At 41.3% G+C, this 25837-nt stretch overlaps 4 protein-coding genes across 6 annotated transcripts; 3 read left to right on the forward strand and 1 right to left on the reverse strand.

Moving 5' to 3' along the window:
- Positions 1-915: 915 nt before the first annotated feature.
- On the forward strand, positions 916-2938 carry LOC115681387 (uncharacterized). The gene is made up of 2 exons (XM_030605313.2): positions 916-1695; positions 1955-2938. The coding sequence occupies exons 1-2, from the start codon at positions 1046-1048 to the stop codon at positions 2781-2783; spliced, it is 1479 nt and encodes a 492-aa protein (XP_030461173.1). The 5' UTR covers positions 916-1045; the 3' UTR covers positions 2784-2938.
- Positions 2939-4267: 1329 nt separating this feature from the next.
- Positions 4268-7089, reverse strand: LOC115681386 (protein PLASTID MOVEMENT IMPAIRED 2). 3 transcript variants are annotated; one of them, XM_056306840.1, is made up of 3 exons: positions 6910-7089; positions 6600-6804; positions 4268-6467 (listed from the first exon to the last, which is right to left on the reverse strand). In XM_056306840.1, the coding sequence occupies exons 2-3, from the start codon at positions 6720-6722 to the stop codon at positions 4668-4670; spliced, it is 1923 nt and encodes a 640-aa protein (XP_056162815.1). In that variant the 5' UTR covers positions 6723-6804; positions 6910-7089; the 3' UTR covers positions 4268-4667. The 3 variants fall into 3 exon arrangements, with proteins under 3 accessions (XP_056162815.1, XP_030461172.2, XP_030461169.2); XM_030605312.2 differs by having other exon boundaries at positions 6600-6816; XM_030605309.2 differs by having other exon boundaries at positions 6600-7089.
- A 2024-nt stretch (positions 7090-9113) lies between these two features.
- On the forward strand, positions 9114-19127 carry LOC115681373 (uncharacterized). Its single transcript, XM_030605289.2, has 20 exons — positions 9114-9442; positions 10243-10395; positions 10812-10987; positions 12565-12672; positions 13315-13485; positions 13572-14144; positions 14416-14490; positions 14584-14712; positions 14801-14875; positions 14980-15189; positions 15396-15548; positions 15637-15851; positions 15941-16058; positions 16161-16293; positions 16724-16922; positions 17008-17113; positions 17193-17333; positions 17414-17537; positions 17695-17811; positions 18479-19127. The coding sequence occupies exons 1-20, from the start codon at positions 9244-9246 to the stop codon at positions 18853-18855; spliced, it is 3552 nt and encodes a 1183-aa protein (XP_030461149.2). The 5' UTR covers positions 9114-9243; the 3' UTR covers positions 18856-19127.
- Positions 19128-21094: 1967 nt separating this feature from the next.
- LOC115681374 (non-specific lipid-transfer protein 2-like) lies at positions 21095-21677 on the forward strand. Its single transcript, XM_030605292.2, has one exon. It carries the CDS (start codon positions 21167-21169, stop codon positions 21476-21478), a length of 312 nt encoding a protein of 103 aa, XP_030461152.2. The 5' UTR covers positions 21095-21166; the 3' UTR covers positions 21479-21677.
- The last annotated feature ends 4160 nt before the right edge of the window (positions 21678-25837 follow it).

Below are 25837 nucleotides of genomic sequence, written 5' to 3' on the forward strand. Positions count from 1 at the left end.
AAGCTCACTAGATTATTGTCAATGATTTACTCGTGGATTAGGGCCCTTGATATTTACAATTATGAGCCATTTATGAACTCGTTGACAAATTCAAATCCAATTAATCAACAAGAAAATTGTCCAAAAAATCATAAATCTATTGTATGACTATCAATTCAGTCTTTACTTTTTCAATTTGGTTAATGTAATCTTAAACCTTTTGACGATTTTCCAATGTAGTCATTCTGGCCAATTTATGCCGGAAATCGTTGACATGTACCCCAACCGTTTTACGTGGCACGGTTGGCGATTTAATGCGTCCAACATAACTCAAAACAACCTTGTTTTGAGAAATTTTCTTTATTTTTTCTTTATTTTTTCCTTCATCTTCCCTAATTCTGATTGGCGGGGTTGCTCACTGATCATCGCCGGGGCCTCGGCGACCCAGTCGACCGGAAATCCTGGAAGATAAAGGAAAAAAGAAAAGGAAAGAAATAAAAGATTTAAAAAAAATTACGTCAAATTACCATCCATTTCACATAAAATGATCGGACCGTCACGTTAATGATTTTTGACCTAAATTGGTCGGACGAACTATATTAGAAAACCGTCGAAAGTTTAGAACTGTTTAGGCGAAATTAAAAGTTTAGAACTAAATTGACGAACGTACGATGACTTTATTATTTTTTTGGATAATTTTCTCATTCACCCACGGTGGAAAAGAAAAGGTCCCACTCTTAAATTTTTCTCTCTTTATTATTATGGTACGCCATCGGGAAAAAGAATTTTCACGTGGCTACCACGTGACAGCCGGCGTCTCCGCATCCCGTTATCCAGATCCAATGCCGACGAGCGAGCGCGTAGCTTATAATTAATTTAATTTAATTTAATTAATATATATATATATATATATATAACCTTCATACGAAGCACAGAGCCTTCAAAGCTCAAACTTTGACGCGGTACTTTCTTCATTCTCGCAAGCAAACCGAAGCCAGACGCCATTGGGGATTGGAACTCGAAATCTGAGCAGATCCCCCCGCCGCCCGCCGCCGCCGCCGCCGCGATGGAGCCGCCTCCACCGCGACCCTCCGCGTCCTCGAAGCTCCGCCTCATGTGCAGCTACGGCGGCCGCGTCGCCCCCCGCCCCCACTCCAAGTCCCTCTTCTACCACGGCGGCGAGACCCGCATCGTCACCGTCGACCGCGCCTCCTCCTCCGCCGCCGCCGCCTCCCTCCCCGCCCTCGCCTCCCACCTCTCCGCCGCCCTCTCCGTCGCGCCCCCCTTCGCCCTCAAGTATCAGCTCCCCGACTCCGACCTCGACGCCCTCATCTCCATCTGCACCGACGACGACCTCGCCGTCATGATGGACGAGCTCGACCGCCTCTCCTCGTCGTCGGACCCCGGGGCTAGGCCCTCCCGCATCAGGCTGTTCCTCTTCCCGACGAGGCCCGAATCTGGATCCGAGTCGGCTCAGCCCTCCGTGCTGTGCCACCCCAAGACCGAGACCTGGTTCATCGACGCGCTCAAGGGCGCGAGGATCGTGGGGAAGGAGGACGACTTCGATCACAGCGGTGGTGCCGAATCGGTGGTTCTCGAGACGAGCTCGTCTTTCGGGTCCACGTCGTCGTCGGTTTCGCTGTCGAATTTGCCTCCGCTTGTGGCTCATGTGGACGAGCTGGGAGCTAAGAATCATCCCCAAGATTCAATGGCAAGGTACTTGTTGTCGATGATTCAATGCAATTACATTGCAGCGGGCATTAGTGTAAGATAGAAATGATAACTCGTTCAATTTCAATTCCATTTCATCTCCAAAATGCGACATTTGAAAGGATAACTCGTTCAAACTGTGCTTCGATTTGCTAGAAAAAGAGTTGTTAGCAAGGGGACGATGTGGTCCATTTGATTGATGCAATTGGGTTCGTTTTTTATTTTTATTTTTTTATTTCCCTTCTTGTTGGTCTATGATTTACAGAGATTGTAGCAGTGTTGCGAGTGCCAATTCAAACATGCAGACCGGACCCTATACTGTCCCTGTTGCACATGTTGCATCCCTGCAGACCCAGACTTCTGCGAATACTCTCGAATCGAAAAGCTGGACCTTTTGTTCCGGTGCTCAGCCATGTACAACTATTCCAGTTTCTGGTTATCCAGTGACTCCTCAATTCGATCAGATGCAACATGTCCAGTTTTTTCCCACGGCCTCGCCTTACATGTCCCAGAACCCTGGTTTTGTAGTGCCCGTTTCACAGTACTATCCCGTTTATCAACTGCAGCAACAGCCATTGTATTATGCGCCAAATCAGTCTTATCCCACTTACATGATGCCTATGCCTATGGCCCAGTCACAGAATCAGCCGATGCTGGGTCCATTGCGTGATGCTCCGGCTATCACCTCTAGTCAGCCGGCTCCGGATTTTAGTCCTTTGGTGAATCCTCAGGTAGCTTATAAGGAAGTCCCTGAAGCTCTGAGAAAACCGGAATTAGCTCCGCAGATTTTCACTACTGTGCAGGGGACAGCACCACTCGCTCATGTACCCGTTACTGAGAATAAGCAAAATCTCATGCAAATGAACCAAGTCCGAAAACATCCTCAGCCCGTCGATGTAGTGCACGAAGAAACTTGTTATTATGATGATGAGTATGTCGACGACCCTGCGCGGCTCCAAATCTACAAATCTCAGCCACTACCTCCAACATTGCCTTCTCAGTACCAGACCATGACTGAGGCGAATACTTTATTGCTGACAGAGGCGTTGGCCCAGTTGAATACTGATCGCATGAAGCAACAGAGTAAAACCTAAATGCCACGGTGAGGCATTTCAAGTGAAAGAATATTTAGGTTTCAATAGAAGTGTTGATGTTTCTCAGACTTTTCTTCTGTGCCACTTGTATGAAGCAGTGTTTTTGTGTTCACTGTGACAAAAATAAATATTACAGTTTCACGAGTTACTGATTATTTCTTTATTTGTTCTTGGTGCTATGCATCATGGTTCCTGTTAGTGGATGACACATGCATCAAACACCAGTTTCACAGAGCATTATTTTTAGTTGTGATCGTGGATCGTCTTCTCTCTTGATAGTTCGATCCATCTGCCAAGTGAAAGTTTTGTTTGAAGAAGTTGTCTGAGTTGGCATTTGGCTCTGATTTTTAACCCTTAATTAGATTTGTTATTTTGGCCAGTAGATATTGGTAATAATAGTAAAAGCTGTCATGATGGTTACTAGTGGCTGATATCTCATTGGTGCTTAACATCTTTAACACACGATATGGGAGTCTTTCTTCACTAAAGACTACCTGCTCCAAATGCAAACACTAATGAGGGGCAGTACTATTTGAGTAGGGGTTCACTAAACAGGTGATGTTAGTGGCAGGGTGCTCTATGGGAGAATGTATTTTATTCACAGATTCTGAAAATGGGTTGATGTGCATAATCTCAGAATTGTGTCCTTGTCTACATTACTTTTGTTTTCTTGATCTTAATAATTTTCCAGCAAGACTGTGGATGTGGCCGCATCGAGAGCTTGTAATGCACATTAACTTTTAGGCGCTTTCTTCTGTTTTTTCTTTTTGTCACCTGCGGCGGAGGGGGATGGTGATACTCAAGTCCAGGTCTACTCGGGCAACTATGCGGGACAAGGTAAAGAGAAAAGGGCGACTATCTTGTTCTCTTGTGTGATTCGAATCACAGTCATGTTTTCAGCAGGAGAAAGCTATCTCTGCTATACTCTGTTCTAGTTTACATGTTCAGGATTGTCTAAAGTTCGCTGACATTTTTTAGCAATGAGATCTTCAAAGAGGCTCTGTCCGATGGAAATTTAATGTCCCAAGTGATCAGAGCCTAGTTTATTATTTTTCTCGGGCAATTCATATTCACAAGCTCCTGGATATTGAGGATTTGGACATGCTGTGCTAGTCGTTGTGGCTAAGTGCATATTCTCAATCTGGTTACATAAGCTTCTCGGATGTTTGGTGCGTTGGTCTCTTGCTTGCTACGTTCTAGCGTGCATCATCTTTGCATTGATCGAAGGATGCATATTTATATGCTGATAGCCATTCAGTCCCGAAAATATTCCACGTCGAATTGCAGATTGGCGCTGACCACTAGTAGTCGCTTTTCATCCTTAAAGCAGACATTAGTATCACGACAGATGATAACTTCGCCTATCAATCATTTCATATACCGACCGGTGTCATCAGTATCTCTTTTCCAGGCTACCAGGAGTAGGAATTGCACATAGAAATGCAACACTTTCTTGTGTTAAAACGGGGAAAGAAACAGAAAAATAGGAACGATATAACAGTTTCTTTTGTATGCAGGTAATCAAAGTTAACTCGGCAGCCATTTGGTCTCCTTGTACAAGATCGACTAGATCAGACACGGCTCACGGAAAGTGGGACAAGATCAAGGAAAAACTCAAAGAAATGTGCCGTGCCAATGGTATTGTCGCTGAAGCCGGAGCTCAACGATGTCAAGAACCGATGTAAGGACAGGAAAAAAAACCAACCTCCCAATGCACTCTTTCAATAGCCTTTGAAACTTGAAGCTCTCACAACGTGAACGATGCAGGTGCGAGCTCCCACCTGCGAATCCTGGCAAACATTGACCATCCTAGTCTTGTCTCATGCAAAAACAGTTGCACCGCCTTAAAACTTACTGAAAGAGCACTTTGGTTTGGATAGCCATTCAAGCTTGGAGGACCTTGGACTTCCTCTTCGTATCTCCTCCACTGAAAATCTTGGTTAGGTTCGGCATCACCTTCTTTCTCTTCTTGAGAGCTATCGAAGGTGACCGAGTCAGAAGACGGGTTCCAGGTGAACTGGACTTGCGGAACTTTGCTCTTCTGGCTGGAGAAAAATCGGCATTGTCCACTCTAAGTTTTCTCGGCGACTTTCTCGGCAAAGCCAATTGAGCATTCTCGCTTCCTGAGATCTTATCCCGCTTTTGCCTCCAATTTGTTATCTCTCCCTCGACCCTTCTCTTTGCAGAGAGTGACCTTTCCATCCGATACACCTGCTGCTCTTCCTCCACCCTCATCTCTCTCCCCTTTCTATGCACCAGCTCACTCTTCATCAGGATCTCTCTCTCGCTTGCCTTCAGAGCTTCGATCCAAGCCTGAGCTGCCGCAACCTTTTTATCTGCGATTTCTTCGGCCCCAGTGGCACGGCCTGTCAAGTAATCGTACTCGAATTTTGAAATAGTGATCGAAGAGCTATGCTGAGATACGGTTGCTCTTTCTCTCAGTGTGTTCTCAATTAGAGTTCCGAGGTTCTCAAGAGCTTGCGCTTCTGAGGCTTTGACTGTTACAAGCTCCTGCATAGCAGCTTGTAGTCTTTCATCAGTCAAATCTATCTCACCCTCAGTTTTCTGAATCTCTTCCTTAATCTCTTCCGTCTCTTCAAAAATTAACTCCTTCTCTTTCTTCGCGGCCTCTGCTTCTGTCCTTAACTGTTCGAGGGTGAGCGAGAGATTGGAAACGATCGACTTAGCTTTCTCCTCGGCTGCTGTCGTGGCTTCCAACTTGGATTTCGCTCTCAGCAGCTTCGAATTGAGACTTTGGACAGTTAATTCTGTTTTCTCCTCTGCTATCTTCAGCCGTGCTCTTTCTTCTGCGACAAACCTCAACTCATTCCTTATTATGTCCATGGAGGACATGAATTGAAAGCCCTCTTCCTTAATTGTTGCCAATTCTTTCTTCGCTTCCTCTAATTCCTCCGTGACTGCCCGTAACATGACGGAAGTTTCATCTTCCTCGCCTTTTTCGATTCCGTCTTCCGGATGATGGAAGCCATTGTCCATCGGAACCCTTTTGTCCATATCTCTCACTAGTTTCAGCTCATTCTGCAGCACATAGACATCAGATAATGTTACAGCTAGTTTAGCCCCTAGCTCCTTCGAGTTCTCAATTTCTTCTCTCACATGATTCATCTTTTGCTTCGTTTCTTCCACTTTGTTCGAGTATTCGCTCAATTCCTTCTCTCTCTCAGCTTCGATCACTGCGTGTTCCTTCAGAGCTTCGATTTGCGCCAACTCGACCAGCACCTGTTCCTCACCAACTTCCTCGATCTCCTTCCTCAGCGCCTCAGCCGAGCTCATGGAAGACCGCATTTTTGAGCTTGACGCTTCCGCTTCTTTCTGCACCCGCAATTTCTCTTCCAGCACTGAAGCCACGTCCAGCTTAAGCTTGCTCAGTTCCAGCTTGACGTGTTCGAGCTCTCTCGTCACTTCTTCATACCGAGACTTCTCGCTCTTCCTACCACTCTGCAGCGCCTGCGGCCTCGTTCCCTTATCGAATTCACGCAGCTGCGACTTGACATTAGAGCTCGACACCTCGATCAGCGTTTTGAGATTCTTGACCTTGCTCCTCGCTTCGGAGAGCTCGGTTTCTGCCTCGGCTCTTGCGGACTCGGCATTCCTTCTGCTCTCGCGGTGCCGGGTAATGTCCCTCTTGGCCAGAAGCAATTCCTTAGCTCTCGAAGAAGAATTCTTCACGAGATTGGAATTCGAATGAATTAAACAACGACAAACTTGCATATACTTCAAATAAGCATTAAGCGACATGGTTTAAAAACTGTCTAAAATAAAAAAAAATTCATCCAAGAGTGATGAACGTGATACCTCGGGGAAGTTCTTCTGGGTATTCCTCAAAGCTGGGGTGCTCTCAAGAATCCTCTCTCCGTACATATTGATGGCTGCCTTGACAGAGCCAATGTTTCTGTCACCAGGTCTCCTCCTTTCCATGCCCAATCTCGGTTCAGCAATCAAAATTCAAAGCGAAAATTTCTCAAACTCGGGGACCGAAAGAGAGCTTTCAATCGGAACACTAACTCGCACCCTGCAATACCATGATGAGAAAAACACTCTGGGGGCTTCTGGCTGTAATCTAAATTTGCAACTTAAAAGAGGGTTATCTGAATGCGAAGATCACCTAGTATCGTTGCTTAGGTAAGTGCGTAGGTTGTCTGAGCGAGCTAGGAGGATGGAGCTGAGCCTCTGGACGTGGGCGATGAGTCCAAGAAGCCAACGCAGCAGGAGCATCTGCTGCGCAGGACAGGCATATTTGGAATGAGGAAGATAGAGCGGCAGCGTGGCTTGGAGTTCTGATGATTGGCTGTAGTATTCAGTGGATCCTCAGCCATCTATTTTTCGTTTGATATTTTCTTTTGGGTATTTTATTAATTTCAGGAAATGAGGAAATTGTAGGTCTTCCCGTATTTTGAACGAGCACCCTCAGAGCACTTGTTGCTCGTTAACCATATACCGAATTAGAAAATGTTTGAATTTTAACAATAATTACATATAATAAGAGGGATACTGCGCTAGAAATAACAAATTTTGTTAATTTGATTGCTAACAAAATCCTTATGCGAAACCTTATATCTCATATAGACATGAAAGAGAGTTTTTCCGGAATAAACGAGGTTTGAGTATTTATTGAATCGTATATTCTATCTCATACATACACACGTACGTGGATTTTTGTACATCCCTTGATAACGGGTATTTGATTAGTAATCATATCCCTTACTATTTACTAGTTGCCCTTCTTCTTTTTTATCGAGAAAGCAACTTAATGTTTTTTTTTTTTTGGTAAGGAGAAAGCAACTTAATGTTAGTACTTAAGAATTCTCAAACAAAGGATTCGGTACCGGAGCATCCAACCATAGCAAATCCTATAGAGGTTGGAATCGAAGAATCCACTCCGTTGGCTCATTTATTCAATTCCTTTATATTTCTAACGTTTAAATGATGTCTAATCATCCCTTTTTATATTGTTCTTCAATCATCAATTCTTTAAATGTATGACTCCTAATAAGATATATATATATTTATTTAAATCCCATGTAAATCAAACTTTACCTACATTCTAGAGCCCGTGTCTCGAAGAAGATACCAATGGTCCTACTTTTCGTGGATGTCCAAGAGCCCCTTCGGGGGCTGGGGACAGAGACAGGATTACATGATGAACCGATAGCGCACCACGTATCAGTATCAATACGAACAACATACCTAAAAAAAAGGGACCAATTTCACGTGTTTCTTAGTATCATCTGTCGTCATTCGAAGAGGGGGGGCCTCCACGGCAAGACTCCACAGAAAAGCATGGTGGACAGAGATTAATCCAATGCGACCGTCGTAATTAATTGGATGTTCGACGGAGGATGCTCCGAAAGCACGTAATAATCTTTCTTAACCAGATCACGTCTTGGCTTTTTGCCCCGCCATTGAAATGTATTTCACCATAGCAAAGTATGAGAGCGACGCCGGGGCGAAAGGGGCCGATAGCTTTGCAGGAAAGATTTTGCGCGTAACTTTTATGTACCGATCATGTAATATGATTTGAGATAAGTCGGCATGTAACTGTGATATTATCGGGAATTTTGGAGATTCAGATTCAATTGCATAAAAAACTAGAAATAAACTCCGCCCTTTCTTTCACTCTCGTGATCTCGAGTTTTTGAGATACTAAATCGTCCTCATTGACATTGCTTGTGGCGATATTCCATTTTTAGTCTTGTTTCGACTTTGGCTTCTTGATTAGTTTACCGCTAAATTTGGCTATCAAAATGTAAGTCGACATTTGATGTTGCAATCTGACGTTCGGAAAAGAAAAATCATACGACCGACAATACACTTAGTTAAGCAAAAGCCTCCAGAAAAATGAAGAGCTACCAGGAATATCAAAAGCTGCATTAATTGCGGATAATTTCCTAATTAACAAATCGATAATTCTCGCAAGTCTCGTTAAATATAACTTTTTTTCACACAAAAAAAAAAAAACCATTGCTCTGTAAGTCTGTATGGAGTCTCGAAGTGGGATAAAGGGCGGGCGTTGACTCTTGACAAACGGTGACGGTCCACCAATCCCCGAAGCTCACGTGGCGCGCGCTTTCTTCTGCGACGAGGCTCACCGAAACTCCCATCAGATCTGATCCATCGCGCCCTCCGTTTTGCCGACCGATCTCATCGTGCGTCCAAGAACGACCGTCTCCTCGAGCTCCGGCGCTACCGCGGCACAGCCGAACACAAAAATCGACTACAGAGCCCCCGAGAACATCACACTTCGTCTCGCCAATACGTATAAAAATCCAAAATCTCGAGCTCAAACTCCCATTTTAATGGCGACAGATCTCGTCTCGGATCCCGAATCTCCACCGCCATCGCCGGCGGAGGGGGAGCTCTCGGCGTGAGCTCTTCGGCCTTCCGGATGCGGGATTTGAATTTGCCGAGCGCGATCCGAGCCTGAAACCTGCTGGATTCCATGGACGTGGAGCGATCGTCCCTGTGCAACTGCGCGGTGAACTTCCTGCTGGAGGAGAACTACCTGCTGACGGCGTTCGAGCTCCTCCACGAGCTCCTCGACGATGGCCGCGACGCCCAGGCCATCCGCCTCCGGGAGTTCTTCGCGGATCCCTCCCATTTCCCTCCCGATCAGATTTCTCGCTTCAACACTCTCCGAGGTACGTCCGGGATCGCGGATGCGCTCGCGTAGCCACGTGTGTATGTCTGTTTGGGTAATGAGGCTTGGAGACGCGAGTCGGAGCTGCTGTTCGATGGTGAATTGGAGTTTTTCCTGTTTGATTTGTTCATTTCCGAAGTTTTGGATCTTCTTGAGCCTGTTAACCCTCGTAAATGATTGAGGCAGTTCGGGGGACTATGATGATCAATTGATATGAAGCTGCACAGAATTAGTGTTTGGTTTCTTCGAGTATTGGCCGTGGCAATAGCACGATCTTCTATATAGTTAAAAATGGCGAACTTGTCTTGGGGAAGAGAGCTCCTGTCAAGTTACAATTTTAGAGGATGATAGGTTGTGGCGATTGGAGAGGACTCATAGTGCTGCTAAGGTCTGCTTCTTCATTAATTTTGGTTTGTTTCCTAACTTCATATCTTCCATTTGAATGGAGACTCTGCATACGTTCTAATGTATCTCAGAGAGAGAATAAGTTTCTAGTTTAGTTAGGAAGCTGCTTGTTAATGTGTTTGTCCCCAACTGTCCATGTATGGTTGAAGTTCTTATGATGTTTTATTATTCGTGTTATATGTTGTGGAATTTTGCTCATTAGTTTCCAGTCCTGCTGTTCTGTAAAATGGGAAGTTAGGATCTGGAAGTTTGCATCCCTTTGACATTGTGCTGTGAACTTTTACTGTGGTCCATGATGACTTTTAGCATCTTACATCGATCTACGTGTACTTTGAGTACATGATTTCTTTTGAAACATTCATGGTCAATATCATGTTATTTTTGTTTCACAAGCAGTTGCAGACCCTCAGAGTTTGCTCGAAGAGAAACAAGCATTGGAGGAAAAAATGGCCTTCTGTGAATACGAGCTCCGTTTGGCGCAAGAGGATATCACAAAGTTGAAGACAGAATTGCAGAAGAAATCAGATATTTCTGCAAATGAATTAAGTGGTAGGCTCTGCTTTTTTTGTAGGTCTTAGCTCGGCTTGTTGAGGACGAATAAATTTCCACATGTCAATTATTAAATCATTGATGATACCGTATTTATTTTCTTCTTAAAATTACCATTCAGTTGTGGAGAAAAGCCAACAAAGAAAAACAGTTGTTTTCCAGAGTAGAAGTATGTAAAACAGTATTCATGCTCCCCCTCATATTAATGAGTTGACGGTTTCTTTTGGTAAAAAGCTCATTCATAAACAGTGCTCCAATTAGATGCTACAACAGTGCAGATTGACGATGGGACTTATGACCGCTGCTATGCCAATATTCCAATCTTTCAGGAACACTTGTATCACAATAGTCATGAATATACATGGGCTTCCCATAATTCTGGCAATGATTTCTTTTAAACTTTGATGCACTTGCAGTTCCTAATGTAGAGTCTACAAAAGGAGGACAGGATGTACAGAGACAAAAGAGGGATATTTCATTTTCTGACCTGGGCCCTTTAAAGGATAACGAACGGTGCGATCTTAACTGTGCGGTGAAAGAATATTTGCTTATAGCAGGCTACAGGCTGACTGCAATGACTTTTTATGAGGAGGTATGGAGGACATCGTGAATACAGTTCTATTGCATATGTTGCTTCTGATGATTAGGACCTTACCTATTATACGTTGGTTCTTCTCCTTCTGGATTTGATTCTTAATCTTGAAACTTGATTTAAATCTCCATCTCCTTTTGTCTGTTCTCACAAACTGTGTTAGATGAACCGAACAGTGATTCCTGGGTATCATGTTTGCAGTCAGTAGAGTAGGTAACCACGGTTTCTACGGTAGAACTATCTGTTACTTATGGTATTTTGTTGTTATAAAAGAAGTAAACTATTTGAACATACTATGAGTATTATAACAAACAATCAGAAGGGATGAATGTACTGGAACTAGCATTTCCGACTATTCTCTATTTTTTTAGAATCTTTAAATATATAAATGTGGTATACCAAGATAGAAGCCCTTGAGCATCCACCTCAGAACGCCATGTGTCAATCTTTGATTGGCCGCCCAACCACACTGACTTGCACATTTGTTTTTATATATAAGTGCTACACAAATTTAAGGAAGAAGCATGATTAGCCCGGTGGTTGGGGAACTGATGTGCTTGTTTGGCGCCAGGTTGAGGGTTCAATTCCCAACACTGTCGTCTCCAGTGTCTTCTCCTCTTTTTATTTTGGGTTTTTTTCTGTTGATAAGGCTCTTACTTTTTGCAGAATTGATTTTTCTTTATCGAATTGATTTTTTGTTATCAAATTAGTTCATCCCATCATACTAAGTTAGAAGGAAATAAGTCTAATAAAGAAATTAGTGTTTATGATCAAATTTTTTATAGAAAATTAATTTCCTTTTACACCATTTGTTCATTTTATTTTTTTTATCGACTCATAGAAGATCTTTTTATGTTAGCATATCTTTTTATTTAATTTCATACACAAACATTCATTTTTCGTTGTAATTATATCAATGTATGTATAGATCATCATGCTTTGTTATTGCCTAATATAATATGGAAATAAATATTTACTGTAGATGAGAATACTTCAATGCTATTATCAGATGTCTTGAAATAGTTAAATTCTCTCTTTTGCAACAGATAAACTTAAAATCTAAGCATGTTGATTCACCATCTAATCAGGATGCATATGAGATGATGATGTTGAAATATTCGTTAGCCCAAAAAGTGTGTTTCATAAAAGATTAAGTTGATTCGTGGCATTGCATGGGTCCATTTTAGTGTTCTTAATTGCTGAATACATATGTAACATAGGCCTGGTTGAAACTCGAATGGATGGCTATATAACCAACATCCAATAAAGTAGTTGGTCTAACCACACTTCAATTTTCCTAATGGGTTCTTCAATTGGGAAATCTAGTTTATTTAGCGTGATAAAGTATTTAGAGAACCTTTGAAAGTGGTGAATAGGTACATCAGTTTTTATCAAGATACCCTTTTTCTTAGTACTGCTTTAGTGAACATTTTTTAAATTTCAAACATTTTTTTTTCAATTTATAAAGTAGCCATCCATGTGGCTCATTACAGAGAATAAGATCCTATGGAAGCGCATTTGTCTGTCCTTAAATTGTTTTCAGAACATTGTAACAAAGGTCCAATTTTCTTCTGCAGGTCACAGACCAGAACCTTGACGAGTGGCAGGAAACATCAGCACGTGTGCCAGATGCTTTAAGACATTACTATTATCAGTATCTTTCATCCACTACAGAGGCAGCTGAGGTACTTGCAGCAATATAGGCGATTCCTGATAAAATTACTTTTCTTTTAAGTTGGTGTAGTGATTTGCATGTGCTCTTTTTCCAAGTGTTGGGTGAGATTGAGAAATTCCTCAGGCACTTAGATAACAAACTCCCTCTTTCACTTTTGCTAAGGTCACTCTAGCACTCTTTTACTACCCTTCTATCCCCCGAGCTTAAGCCTTTCTAGAAGTTGTGCTTGTTCTTGATGACTAGTACTATATCCGCATCATTCCAGCGTGACCTATTCTGTCCTATGTTTCCAGTCACTACCTTTTCCTCTGTTGTAAGCATGGAGACTGACTGTAATTTATGTCTTTTTAACATACTCTTTCTGTTTCACATGGCTGTGACTCTGTGAGTGCTGTTCAATTGTTATGAGCTATTTGACATTAATCAATAATTTGTTTTTGGATGTGTCTTTGTCTTTCTGGGCCAACTTTTGGATTTTTTTTCGACTAAATGTAGTTGAAGCAAGAAAGTTTGAGCTCCATCGAAACACATATACATGTGAAGACCTGTGGTTTTCCTGGGATTGGGTATTCAAAAACTGATCGTTGCTTGAATACAAATTATATTCCTATTTGCTTAAGTGCAAAAAAAAGTCTAACCTTCCTACATGCAGGAGAAAGTTGCCATGATTCGGGAAAACGAGTCTTTACAACAAGCAAATGAGAATTTGATTAACGCCAAAGAAGTTCTAGTGAGAAGCAAAGATGCAGCAGAGGGTCAAGTAGGTGTATTGACCAAAACATTAGAAGCTTTGCAGAAAGATCTGAAAGATCGGGAGACCCAGGTATCTTTTAATTTTTCTTGAAACTTCTCGTTTGTTCTTTTAACGCTGATATTGTGATGACAAATATTTCAGACATGTATAATCAGGTACAAGTTTTGAAGCAGTCCTTGGAGCACCAAAGGGAGGAGCTAAATGAATGCAGGGCTGAAATTACCTCACTAAAGATGCATATTGAAGGATCTCTTTCTGGAAGAAACTTGGCAGCTGCTGATATTGACCATGTCCAATCTCAAATAATGGAAAGATACAAGGAAGAAATAAAACTGCTGCAGCAGGAATTAGAGACTTTGAAGGCCAAAAATTTAGTTGCTCCTGATTTTCTTGATTTGGTCAACTCTAAGGAAGAACCTAGGGAGAGAGAAGAAGTTGTGGATATACATGAAGATAAAGATGTCTTGCCTCAGTCGTTTGATAGTCAACCAGGCATTGGGGATGGGCTGGTTAGCCCCAGCCGTTCACCTGCTGTTGAAGCCTTTGGTGATGATGCTCCTAAACCTCAGGAAGTTTTGCAAGATACGGTTATTAAACCTTCACCTGAGAACCCCACTTTTAGTAATGGTGACAGTGTTGCCAAGCAAAATGGTGAAGTGCCAAATGAGGATAGTGGGATCCTCACAAACTCTGATGATTTAAAGGGTGGAGCTGTCAAAGAAAGGATGGTAAGCTAACATTTCTTCCGATAGAATGCCTTAAAGGGTCAAGCGTATGATGTTTTTATATATTCATCTCAACTGCAGCAGCTGAAGTGCTTGTTGGCTGGGTGGCTGCATTTTTTATTCCCTCCTTTTCTTTAAACAAAAGTCGCACGATGTATTGGAATATTGAGATCACTCGTGTCCTTTCTGAGGAGGAGAAACCCTTACAATGAGCTCTTGTAGATGTTGTTTGCGATTTAGTTGCATTTAGCTGAAGTAAATGCATGCTTCACAGGGTCCGGAAACAATTCAAATCCTTGCAGATGCTCTACCAAAGATAGTCCCTTATGTTCTGATCAACCATCGAGAGGTTGGCATTTTGGTTACTATAAAATATGTCTCAAGTGTTATTTCACGCACGAGGGGGATGGCCTTGACATCGTACGAGGTTTGTTGATTTCAGGAGCTTCTTCCTCTGATCATGTGTGCAATTGAGCGGCATCCAGATAGCAGCACAAGAGATTCCTTGACACATACGTTATTTAATTTAATCAAACGTCCGGATGAACAACAGAGGCGAATCATAATGGATGTAGGTCATTTGTTAAGAACACCACTTGCTTTTCATACTGAACTTTGTGATTGATCACAGTGCTTAATCTGGTGGGTTTTCTTTTCAGGCTTGTGTTACCCTTGCCAAGAATGTGGGAGAGATGAGAACAGAAACAGAATTGCTTCCTCAGTGTTGGGAACAAGTGAGTACCAAATCCCATGTGCCGAGGACTGTCCAGTTTTGCCTTTTTCCTGTCCTCTTTTTTTAGTTTTTTAAATACTGATCTCCTTGGCCTTTTGTCTTTAGATAAACCACATGTACGAGGAGCGTAGACTGCTTGTTGCTCAGTCGTGTGGTGAACTTGGAGAATTTGTGAGGCCTGAGATTCGTGATTCTCTTATTTTGTCAATTGTTCAACAACTGGTGGAGGATTCTGCTACCATTGTCCGAGAAGCTGCTGCGCACAACTTGACTTTGCTGCTGCCTCTCTTTCCAAACACGGACAAATATTTCAAGGTCAGCCTCACTATATATCCCTTGAGGCAATCATGGAGACGAAATCTGACTTCTTGCCAGAATTGGCTACAATGTAAGCTCTAGAACAGGTTGATGACATGTGGTCTAGAGAGTGGATCCCCCGATTGTAGTGTACCTTGTCCCAGGAGTGCATAGAAAAACGAGGCATACTGATTCTTTTGTTTGAACATTCTGTTGTTTGATAGGTTGAGGAGTTGATGTTTCAACTGGTCTGTGATCCCTCTGGTGTGGTGGTAGAAACTACTCTGAAGGAACTAGTTCCAGCAGTTGTGACTTGGGGAAAGATGTTGGACCATGTCCTTAGAGTTTTACTCTCTCACACTTTAAGCTCAGCTCAGGTAGGGTTGTTTGAGTCTCTCGGTTACTTCTGTTCGTGCTTCTCATTTACATATGGTTCTCCAATGATTTTCTTCCTTTGTACATCAGCGCTGTCCACCACTTTCGGGAGTTGAGGGTTCTGTGGAGTCGCATCTTCATGTTTTAGGAGAACGTGAGCGGTGGAATATCGATGTTCTGTTGAGGATGCTTTCAGAATTGCTTCCCTTTGTATATCAAAAAGCAATTGAGACATGCCCGTTTTCTTCTGCTTCGGAATCAACAGGAACTGTAATTTCGAGTTCCTTATTGGAGCTGTATTCTGAGTAAGTTTTCTGTTTCTGGTTAACACCATAATTTACCTTATTAAATCCTTTCTTTGCTATACCTGGTTTGAATTTAATCTTGTCTTCAGGGGAAGATTGGAGTGGCCTGCATTTGAATGGATGCATGCAGACTGCTTTCCTGATCTAATACTGCTGATGTGCTTGTTGCCTCAGAAAGAAGACAATTTAAGAAATCGAACCACAAAGGTGGAGTTCTCCTCTTGGTTTTCTTTTGATTCTCTAACTTCTTACTTTTAATGTTTATTCAGGCATTTGTCTATAATTACTGACTATGCCATAATAATCCAGTTCCTATTATCAGTATCAGAACATTTTGGAGATTCCTACCTGACGCAGATAATGTTGCCCATATTTATGGTGGCAGTCGGGGACGATGCTGATTTGGAGTACTTCCCGCCTACTGGCCGTACAAAAATCAAAGGTAATGAAGAGAAATGTTAACAAAGCTAGTGTTCCCTTTGCACATTGGTCAAATTTCACCGACGGTATCTTGCTTTTGAAACCTATTCTTACCTTGTTCAGACTGTTCATGACCTTTAATTTTCACTTTTGCTCTCACTAACATTAGAGATATTGCTTGCTCCAAAAGAAAAGATGCCAAGGAGTAAAATATCCCCGTATTTTTCTCTTCTTCACGTCACTGAAAGTAATTTCTCAACTAGATATGCTTTTACTGGCATGCAAATGAAGTTCCTTAAGTGCCCGCATCACTAAATAAGATGGGGTACTAGAAGAAGCCTGGGGTATGTGGAATAGTGGCGTTTGTTAGATCACTGATGTATGAATATGTGATCTTAAATTATCACTTCCTTCTGGCATTTGAAAGTCAGAAATTCTTTCCTTGGTAACAGGTTTGAAACCAAGAACTGCTGTTGCTGAGAGAATTGCCACAATGTGTGTCTTGCCGCTTCTCCTCGCTGGTGTTTTAGGTGCTCCTAGCAAGAGAGAACAGTTGGCAGAGTACTTAAGAAGGCTCTTGGTTCAAGAAACAGGGATGGAGAGTCAGACAAAGCAAGAAACTGAGATTTTTTATGCTGTCCGCTTCCTTTGGTCTGTCTTTCTTGATCCCCACGTGCTTTTACGCTCCGTATCCTATTGTTCATCTAATGAAGTTTCTTCCTCCTTAAATTTGCAGTACATCTGAAGAGCATCATGCCATGATCTTTGGCATATTGTGGGAAATGGTTGTTAGCTCAAATGTAAATATGAAGATCAGTGCAGCCAACTTGTTAAAAGTCATGGTAAGCTTCTGTATACTTTGGATTTCTTCATGCAACGAGTGATCTATCTGAAACTTAATATGTCTCAATCATGTCGTAGGTTCCTTACATCGATGCAAAAGTTGCATCAACTCATGTTCTTCCTGCTCTGGTGACTCTTGGATCTGATCAGAATTTAAATGTGAAGTATGCAAGCATAGATGCTTTTGGAGCTGTGGCCCAACACTTTAAAAATGACATGGTAAAGTTTCTCCAGTAAGTTGAATGTGAAATCTTAAATGACAATTATTTTTTATTTACTGATCATATCATGTCAAACAGATTGTCGACAAGATACGGGTACAGATGGATGCTTTTCTTGAAGATGGATCACATGAAGCTACTATTGCTGTTGTTCGTGCACTAGGGGTAGCTGTACCTCATACAACAGAACAGCTGAGGGATTATATCCTCCAAATCTTTTCATAAGATCAACTGTGCTCTTGCTTGTTTTGCTTTTGGTCTTTGCTTTTATCAGCCTTAAGTTTGTTGGCTAGGAGTTAGATTTCTACTTGAAACTTGCACGTTTTCATCTGATATTTTGTTTCTTTAACAAGAGATACATCTTTTATCCAAGATTTTTCACTTCACCACCATACCAATTCCTGCCAGTGATGTGATTCGTCGTCGTGAAAGAGCCAATGCCTTTTGTGAATCTATTCGTGCTCTGGATACTACAGGTTAGTAATTGGAAGAAAAATCTCAAGTAAACGCTTCATCTTCTTTCAGAGTGCGATCATTTCCCTCTCCAAATAGTATCTCTAATCTGTGTTTGTGAGAAACCTATGAGCCACTAGCTCAATGGCATGGAAGATGCTGGTTTATTACTAAAAACTAAATGAAGTGCCTCTTGCTATGCATGGGTTATCAATATTTACTCTCTTCATCTTCTGTGTTCTCAGGTTGTGTGAGCTTAGTATATCTTTTGGATAGTTGTTCAGATGCCCTGAGAAGTGGCCATCTGTGTTAATTTCACCACCACTCGCTTGTTATTTCCAGTCTTTTGGGACTGCATTCATGTATTTGCTTCAAGTTTGCGATCTGCTTGATCATTTACCATTTTATTTCTGGAAAAAATGGTTTGTTGGGCGTTTATTTCCTCATTGTGTGTTGCAAGTTGGTAGATGGGACATCAGAAAGTTCATCCAACCTATTTTATCTGTTTACATATTTTGCTTATAGGTAGCAACATGTTCAGCTGACTGGCATCAATTGCTAAATTAACCATTGTTTTGTGCGTCGTCTAAGTTGGTTTACTTATAAGTGGATGATGCGTTCATATGCTCATTATACTTGCCTTGTTTGGTATCCACTCACGATTTATCTGCTGCATCTTGTTTGCTGCAGATCTCTCTGCAACTAGCGTCCGGGATTTCCTCATACCAGCCATACAAAACTTGTTGAAAGACTTGGATGCACTTGATCCAGCTCACAAGGAAGCTCTAGAAATTATACTGAAGGAAAGATCGGGTGGAACTTTGGAGGCTATCAGCAAAGTGATGGGTGCTCATCTCGGGCTTCCGACTTCTATGACTAGTTTTTTCGGTGAGGGAGGACTTCTTGGGAAGAAAGAAAGTGCGGAGACGCCAGTAGAACAAGCAGAGTCGCCAAAGGCGGTACCACAGCCTCCGATGGAGGACACACGCTTCAGGCGTATAATGAGAGGAAACTTCACAGACATGCTCCGGGGAAGGGCCAAAAGCCAGGAGGATCAACCTCTATGAAATGGGCAGTTTTGAAATTTTTTCTTTACGTGTAAATGATCTCAATCAATTCTTTTGACTTCGACGAGGTGATATAATATTGAATCAAGAATAGAGAAAAGATGAGAAAGAATAGGTCTTTATTTCCCATTTTCTTTTGGGGGTTTATTTTTCGAATAAAACTTTAGATTTTTGTCTTCTCAGTTCTGTCCTGCCCGTTCATCATTGGCTGCTGTTGTCTTGTACGCGTTTCCAAGTGCTAAGTCGCTGGCAAAAATTGTCAAATTCTCATCTGGTGTCGATGTAAATTTTAAAGTTGATTGTGCATTTGTGTAGCTTTATCCACCACATCGCTCGCAAATGTTGTCACCTCTCCTTTTTCTAGTTGATGTGGTCGTTTCTAAACAATTTTGTTCCTAGAGTGCCAAACTATTTATTATCATAACCTTAGTAACGCGAGGATACCTCCTTACTCCTGTTGATGTCGTGATTATTTACTGATGCAAAGTTACTACTTTAATCAATAAAAAATTGTTGCTTGAAAAATCTTACATTCCAAATAAAATGTTCCTTCTATGAGTACGTTGGGCTGGATTTGCAGATACCATAAGCAACAACAAAAGAAGCGAGTTATTGTAGAAAACCGCATATTAATGGTTGAGGAATGAACTTTTGGGGGTGAATTAGTTGGACTGTACATATTCGGTTATTCACACCATCAAGTGTAAATAGTCGTTACACCATTTAATTGAATTTTGACTTGTGCATTGTATGATTCATGAGGTAAGTAGTGCTATTACATAAAACACGTGATTAGCAATGATCTAATTTGATGTTGCTAATCTAATTTTGGTGTTATTATGGGAATAATGTATTATCATCCAATATTTAAACAATAATATCTACCTAGAATTCTATGCTCGAGAGTTGTTGCTCCCTTTGAAGAATCATCTCAATTGGAGCGCCTTCACCATTAGTGGAAGAGTAAAGCAAGTTGACTTCCGGTCAAGAGCAGATCATAAGAACAATCAAATAGTTCCTCCTTGTGTTTTGATTAAGAGGAAGTTTCGCGGCATGGCGACCGGTTCAACGCATTCAGAACTATTCTGCAATCTATGTGGCTCCCCGAACACTTGCGAGGAACCAAATTGGCACGCCCCCGGTGGGCGACTGCTGTTAAGAATGATTTCCAAGTATTCTGTTGAATTCAAAGGCAACCAAATTCCTATCACGTGGCCGAACATCGAAACTGAATGAACTAATAAAGTCTCTTAATTATCTATTTTCTATTTTCCAACTTTGATGCATCCACATTCTTCTTTGTTATTCTCCTCCCGACGTCCCTGCCCCCTTCAGCAATAATAGTATGAAGGGTGGTTTGCATTTCTCAAATTCTATGTGATAATGATGATGATGATGTTGCCATCAATTAAAAATCTAAGGGCGTTCCATTTCACAGAGGAAATGAAGGGAGGTTTGACGCGACCCACTGAGCGTGGAAAATTGGGTTTTCAGTTCACATTAGACTCGAAGGACCATGCTAATGAGTTTTTTTCTTCTTTTTTTACTTCCGATCACTCCTAATGGAAAATAAACTCCGCCAGCTGTATCAAAAATTAACTAACATTTCTCTAAATAGAACTCAGTTTTACGTGTCAGCACGTCGAAATTAACATAGACGTAATAAAAAATCCATATTCACCATACTCGTATCGATATTGAAAACTTATGTGTAAGATTTGCAAAGTAACAAAAAAAAAGTGATCCTTTGCGCAGTTATTTATATAATGATTCGTCATATACATGATATCATTCCTCACAATTACATCAATAAAGTTTGTCGCGAAAATTTTTCTAGAAACAAAAAGACCGGCAATCTTTGGTCCTCTTTCTTTCCTTCCTTCCCTCCATATATATTATTATTGTGTTTCCCTTGCCCAAAGATGCCCCGAAAAACACGGCGATTATTGGGAACAAATATAAAAACATATCCTTAAAGATTAGGCACCGACGAAAATACAAGTCAAATTTTACAAATGGAGGATGGGACTCGTCAATTCCTTGTCCTAATATGCGTACACAAAAAAAAAAAAAAACGACGCACTACTCATCGCATGCACATATGATAGTAGAACGCAAAACATGTTACATGCATGTATTGAATGTCATTGTTTCTTAAAATATGTGATTAGAAAATTCGGTTCAAAATAATTTTTACGATATTTAATTGAAATGCCATCTCTATAAATCTCCCATCCCTCGCCTTGGCCACACAACATAACACCACCACCAACTTCTCCAGTCTCCTATCGCTCGCTCCCCACTGAAGATCATGGCCAATCCATCCCATCGCTCCCCATCTCCACGCTTGCTTGCGGCGGTTCTCGTAGCAGTACTTGTGCTTCTCTCGGCAGATCGAGTCCATGTAGCAGAAGCGGTGACGTGCGCCGCCACGGAGCTGAGCTCGTGCCTGTCCGCGATCACGTCCTCCGCGGCCCCATCAGCTCTGTGCTGTAGCAAGCTGCGAGAGCAGAGGCCGTGCCTCTGCGGGTACATCAAGGATCCAAATCTCCAACAGTACGTCACCTCTCCCAACGCCAAACGAGTCGCTCGCACCTGCGGCGTCACGTACCCGACATGCTAGTGTCCGGTACCCGGAAGCTCCCATATTCGATGCCGAGAGAATGCGAAAATAAGAACGAGTATGGTACTCTAGTTAAATCATTTGAAATAAAGAAACAAGCAAGATTGCTGGAATAATCATATTGCAATGACATGATGTTGCCGTGACCTATATAGTTGTGCCCTATGAAGTTGAAGAGATGAACTCTTATTTAGTGTTCTACAGTTGCACTTCTCTTGAACTATCATATTCTCTCTCTCTCTCTCTCTCTCTCTCTCTCTCTCTCTCTCTCTCTCTCTCTCTCTCTCTCTCTCTCTCTCTCTCTCTCTCTTTCTCTCTCTCTCTCTGTGTTTGTGTGTGTGTGTTGTAGAAGGATTGAATAGCAATTTGGTAAGGTCTTCTGTGAATGAGTTCAGTATTTGAATGGCTCTTAATTGGACCCAATTCGGGGCCAATTGACATGGACAATTTTGACCTAAGCATATCTCTTCAAGGACTTGCCTATTTTTTTTTTATTTATTTCAATTAGATCAGGCAGTCCGTCCTTAAGGGCAGCGTTCTACAGTGCAATCCAAAATTTTCACGGGACTACAGTTTGTTTATTAAATTATCCTTCAGCAAAAGTCATTTTGTTGATTTAAAGTAACCCCGCCTGAATTTGAAAATCTCACGTGATAATTTATTAAATTATCCAATTAAGTGGATGAGTACTTGGTTTATCTAACGCCTTCTCATCATATGATGATCATTCATATAGTACGAAAAACATAGGACACATGCAAAGTGATTGCTATGAATGGAATTGTCATTGTAGGATTACTTTATGTTCATAGGTCTTCGCGCGTGGCGATCTATCTTCATGCATGACGCCTTCTTATCATATGACTCGCTTGTTATTTTCAATCGTTTGGGATTGCATTCATCTATTTGCCTCGTGTTTGTGATCTGCTTGATGATTTACCATTTTATTCTCTAATAGGGATTTTTCTAATATCCATAATTATATTTCAATCCTCCCCCTCAAGCTGGAGTAACAGGTGTGGCTTTTATTCAAAGTCTGTGACCAAATGCCATGTAAGCCGAACCTTATATTAAACGAGGATTGTTGATATATTAAATCGGATTTGACATGCGCCGACAAAACACATGATCAGAAAGTCGACGTATCTTTTTCATACAACCCTAATAGAACTATGTGGATAACCCAATTTGAATTGGGGCAAACTAAATTGCATTACCCCATGGCGCTCAACTTTGGCTGCTCAATGAAAGTGTACTCTACTCCGGCGCTAAGAGATGCCTGGATATGTGGCACTCGCAATTGAAAGAGGGTCTCGTAATGAATAACGTCCATCGTAGGCATTGTTGAGTGTACAAAATTTGGAAGTTACTAAAAGATGAGGTGATTGCTAATGGCGATGCACGACTCCCTTGACGAAGAGAGGAGGAAAGAGAGAGGTCGAGGATTGCAATAGAGACAATGATTGAGACTAACGGAAAGAAGAAAGATGAAGTTAGGGTTTTGATTTGAGTCCTTTTCTTTTGGTGGCTTCGATACCATGTAAATTTTCTAGGATCTTCAAGAGAAAGGGAGAGATAATCAATGAAGACTACATCTTTGCTCAATTAACTTGACTTTATTTATATCCAAACAATACGTATAGGAAAGTGAATAATCTAATAAGGAAATTGGCTATCTTAGAAAATAATGAAATATAAAATAATATCCCTAATATCTTATAATGTCTCTAACAATATTATCTATTAATTTCCTAACATCCACAAATCTATTTCGACAAGACGCGACACCAGAAAGTTCACCCTGCCTATTTTATCTGTTTACGTATTGCTTATCGGTAGAAACATATTCAGCTGACCAGCATCAATTCTAAAGTAACCGTTATTTTGTGTGTCGTCTGAGTTGGTTCATTTATAAGTGGATGATGCGTTCATATGCTAATTATACTAGGCTTGTTTGGCATCCACTCATGATTTATCTGCTGCATCTTGTTTACTGCAGATCTCTCCACAACTAGCGTTCGGGGTTTCCTCATACCAGCCATACAAAACTTGTTGAAAGACCCGGATGCACTTGATCCAGCTCACAATGGAGCTCTAGAAATTACACAGAACGAAAGATCAGCAAAGTGATGGGTGCTCATCGCGGGCTTCCGTCTTCTATGACTAGTTTTTTCGGTGAGGGAGGACTTCTTGGGAAGAAAGAAAGTGCGGGGACACCAGGAGAACAAGCAGAGTGATGGAGGACACGCGCTTCAGGCGTATAATGAGAGGAAACTTCACGGACATGCTCCGGGGAAGGTAAAAAAGTCAAGAAGATCAACCTCTATGAAATGGTCAGTTTTCAAAATTTTTGAGGTGTAAATGTTTTCAATCAATTCTTTTGACTTCGATGAGGTGGTGCGAAATTCAACCCAGAATCGTGGAAAGATGAGAAAGAACAGGTCTTTGTTTCCCACTTTCTTTTATGGTTGATTGTGCATTTTTGTAGCTTTACCCACCACATCACTCGCAAATGTCAGTTACCTCTCCTTTTCTAGTTGATGTGGTCGTGTCTTAACAATTTTGCTTCTAGAGTACCAAACCATTTATTATCATAACCATATTAACATGAGGACACCTAATTCTTGCGTTGGCGCGATTTATTTAATAATGCAAAGAAACTAATTCTATCAATAAAAAGTTGTTGCTTGAAAACTCTTACATTTCCAAAAAAATGTTTCATCTATAAGTACATTGGGATGAATTTACAGATACCATAACTATGGAAAAGAAAAGGCCTTATCGCTTCTTTATAACGTAAAACCACATGTAAATAGCTGAGGGATGAATGTTAGGCCATTGAATTAGATTTTGACTTGTATACTTAATGATTTATGAGGTTAGCGGGGTTATTTCATAAAAAAAAATGTGATTTGACAGTAATCTAATCTCAATATTATTTATTTGAAATAATTTATTATTTGGACAGTAATATCACCAAAATAATATAAAAATTATTAGTTACCTAAAATTTCTATGCTCGAAAGCTTTTGTTCCCTTTGAAGAATTGTCTTTTTAAAATTAGGGTTAATATTACGAAAAACCCTAAACTGATACACTTGTGATAAATTTACACAAAACTAATTTTTTGATCACCAAAAACCCCAAACTGGTAGACCTGTAACAAATTTACCCAAACTAATTTTTTTACCACAAAAAACCCTAAACTAATACACGGAAAAATTACCAAAAAAGTCCTAAACCTTTTGTAATTGTGCCAATTCAGTCCTAAATCTTTTTTTTTTTTGCCAATTCAATCTTGAACCTTTTACAATTGTGCCAAATCAGTCCATCCGGCCGCTTTTGGCCAGCCGGCACTGACTTGGCAATTTTTAATAATTTTTTTTATTATTTTTCGAATTTTTTTTTAATTTTTTTCTCTTTCTTTTTTTTTTTCCTATCTTCTTCCCCAGCCGCCGGTCCGGCGACCGGCGAGAGGTTGAGGCCGGCAAGGTCGAGCCTCGCCATGGCGGGCGACCGGTGAAGCGCGGGCCGACGTCCGGCGGCGAGGCCGTCTCGCCCGAGTTGGGTGGCCTTCGCCGTCGCCGGGCGAGCTCGACCTCGCCCGCGACGGCGAGGTCGAGCTTGTTGTGCGACGGCGAGGTCTCGCCAGATTTGGGTGGCCTTGCAGAGCCGTCGCCGGCGAGGCCTCGCCTCAGATCCAGCAAGGACGACCTCGCCTCGGCCATGGCGAGTCGTCGTCGGCCTTAGCCTCTTGCCAGTCACCGGTCGTCGAACCGACGACCGGAGAAGAAGATAGGCGAAAAAAAAAAGAAAGAGAAAAAAATAAAAAAAAATCCGAAAAACAATTAAAAAAATTATTTAAAATTGCCACGTCAGTCGGCCGGCGTCCATGTCAGCGCCGGCCGGCCAAAAGTGGCCGGATGGACTGAATTTGCATAATTGCAAAAGGTTTAGGACTGAATTGGCAAAAAAAAAAAAGGTTTAAGACTGAATTGACACAATTACAAAAGGTTTAGGACTTTTTTGGTAATTTTCCCTTAATACACTTATGACAAATTTACTATCCGTTAAATTGAATTAATACCACAAAAAATTATAAATTGATAAACCTAAGACAAGCTGTCGCGACCTCCCTGAATTTAGGTGTCAACATAAATGAAGGATTAAAATCCCAAACTGGTACACTCGTCAACTGTCACGTGTTATCCAACTCAATAATTTGACAGTAAAATTTAACAAGAAACTAACAGAGGTGTACCAGTTTGGGGTTTTTGGTGATAAAAAAATGAGTGCATGATAAATTTTTTTCAGGTGCATCAGTTTGAGAATTTTTGTTATATTAACCGTTAAAATTAT

Source organism: Syzygium oleosum, unplaced genomic scaffold, assembly GCF_021117445.2.
Source record: "Syzygium oleosum isolate NSW1041296 unplaced genomic scaffold, Sole_v2.1 Sole_v2.48, whole genome shotgun sequence".
In the NCBI taxonomy this organism is placed as follows: domain Eukaryota; kingdom Viridiplantae; phylum Streptophyta; class Magnoliopsida; order Myrtales; family Myrtaceae; genus Syzygium; species Syzygium oleosum.

Coding starts and splice junctions, on each gene's coding strand:
- LOC115681373 (XM_030605289.2), top strand. CDS start 9,244: ATGGACGTGGAGCGATCGTCCCTGTGCAACTGCGCGGTGAACTTCCTG. Junction 16,294..16,723: donor TGGCCGTACAAAAATCAAAG/GTAATGAAGAGA, acceptor CCTTGGTAACAG/GTTTGAAACCAAGAACTGCT. Junction 17,812..18,478: donor TCGTGCTCTGGATACTACAG/GTTAGTAATTGG, acceptor TGTTTGCTGCAG/ATCTCTCTGCAACTAGCGTC.
- LOC115681374 (XM_030605292.2), top strand. CDS start 21,167: ATGGCCAATCCATCCCATCGCTCCCCATCTCCACGCTTGCTTGCGGCG.
- LOC115681387 (XM_030605313.2), top strand. CDS start 1,046: ATGGAGCCGCCTCCACCGCGACCCTCCGCGTCCTCGAAGCTCCGCCTC. Junction 1,696..1,954: donor CCCCAAGATTCAATGGCAAG/GTACTTGTTGTC, acceptor TATGATTTACAG/AGATTGTAGCAGTGTTGCGA.
- LOC115681386 (XM_056306840.1), bottom strand. CDS start 6,722: ATGGAAAGGAGGAGACCTGGTGACAGAAACATTGGCTCTGTCAAGGCA. Junction 6,468..6,599: donor CCCAGAAGAACTTCCCCGAG/GTATCACGTTCA, acceptor AATCTCGTGAAG/AATTCTTCTTCGAGAGCTAA.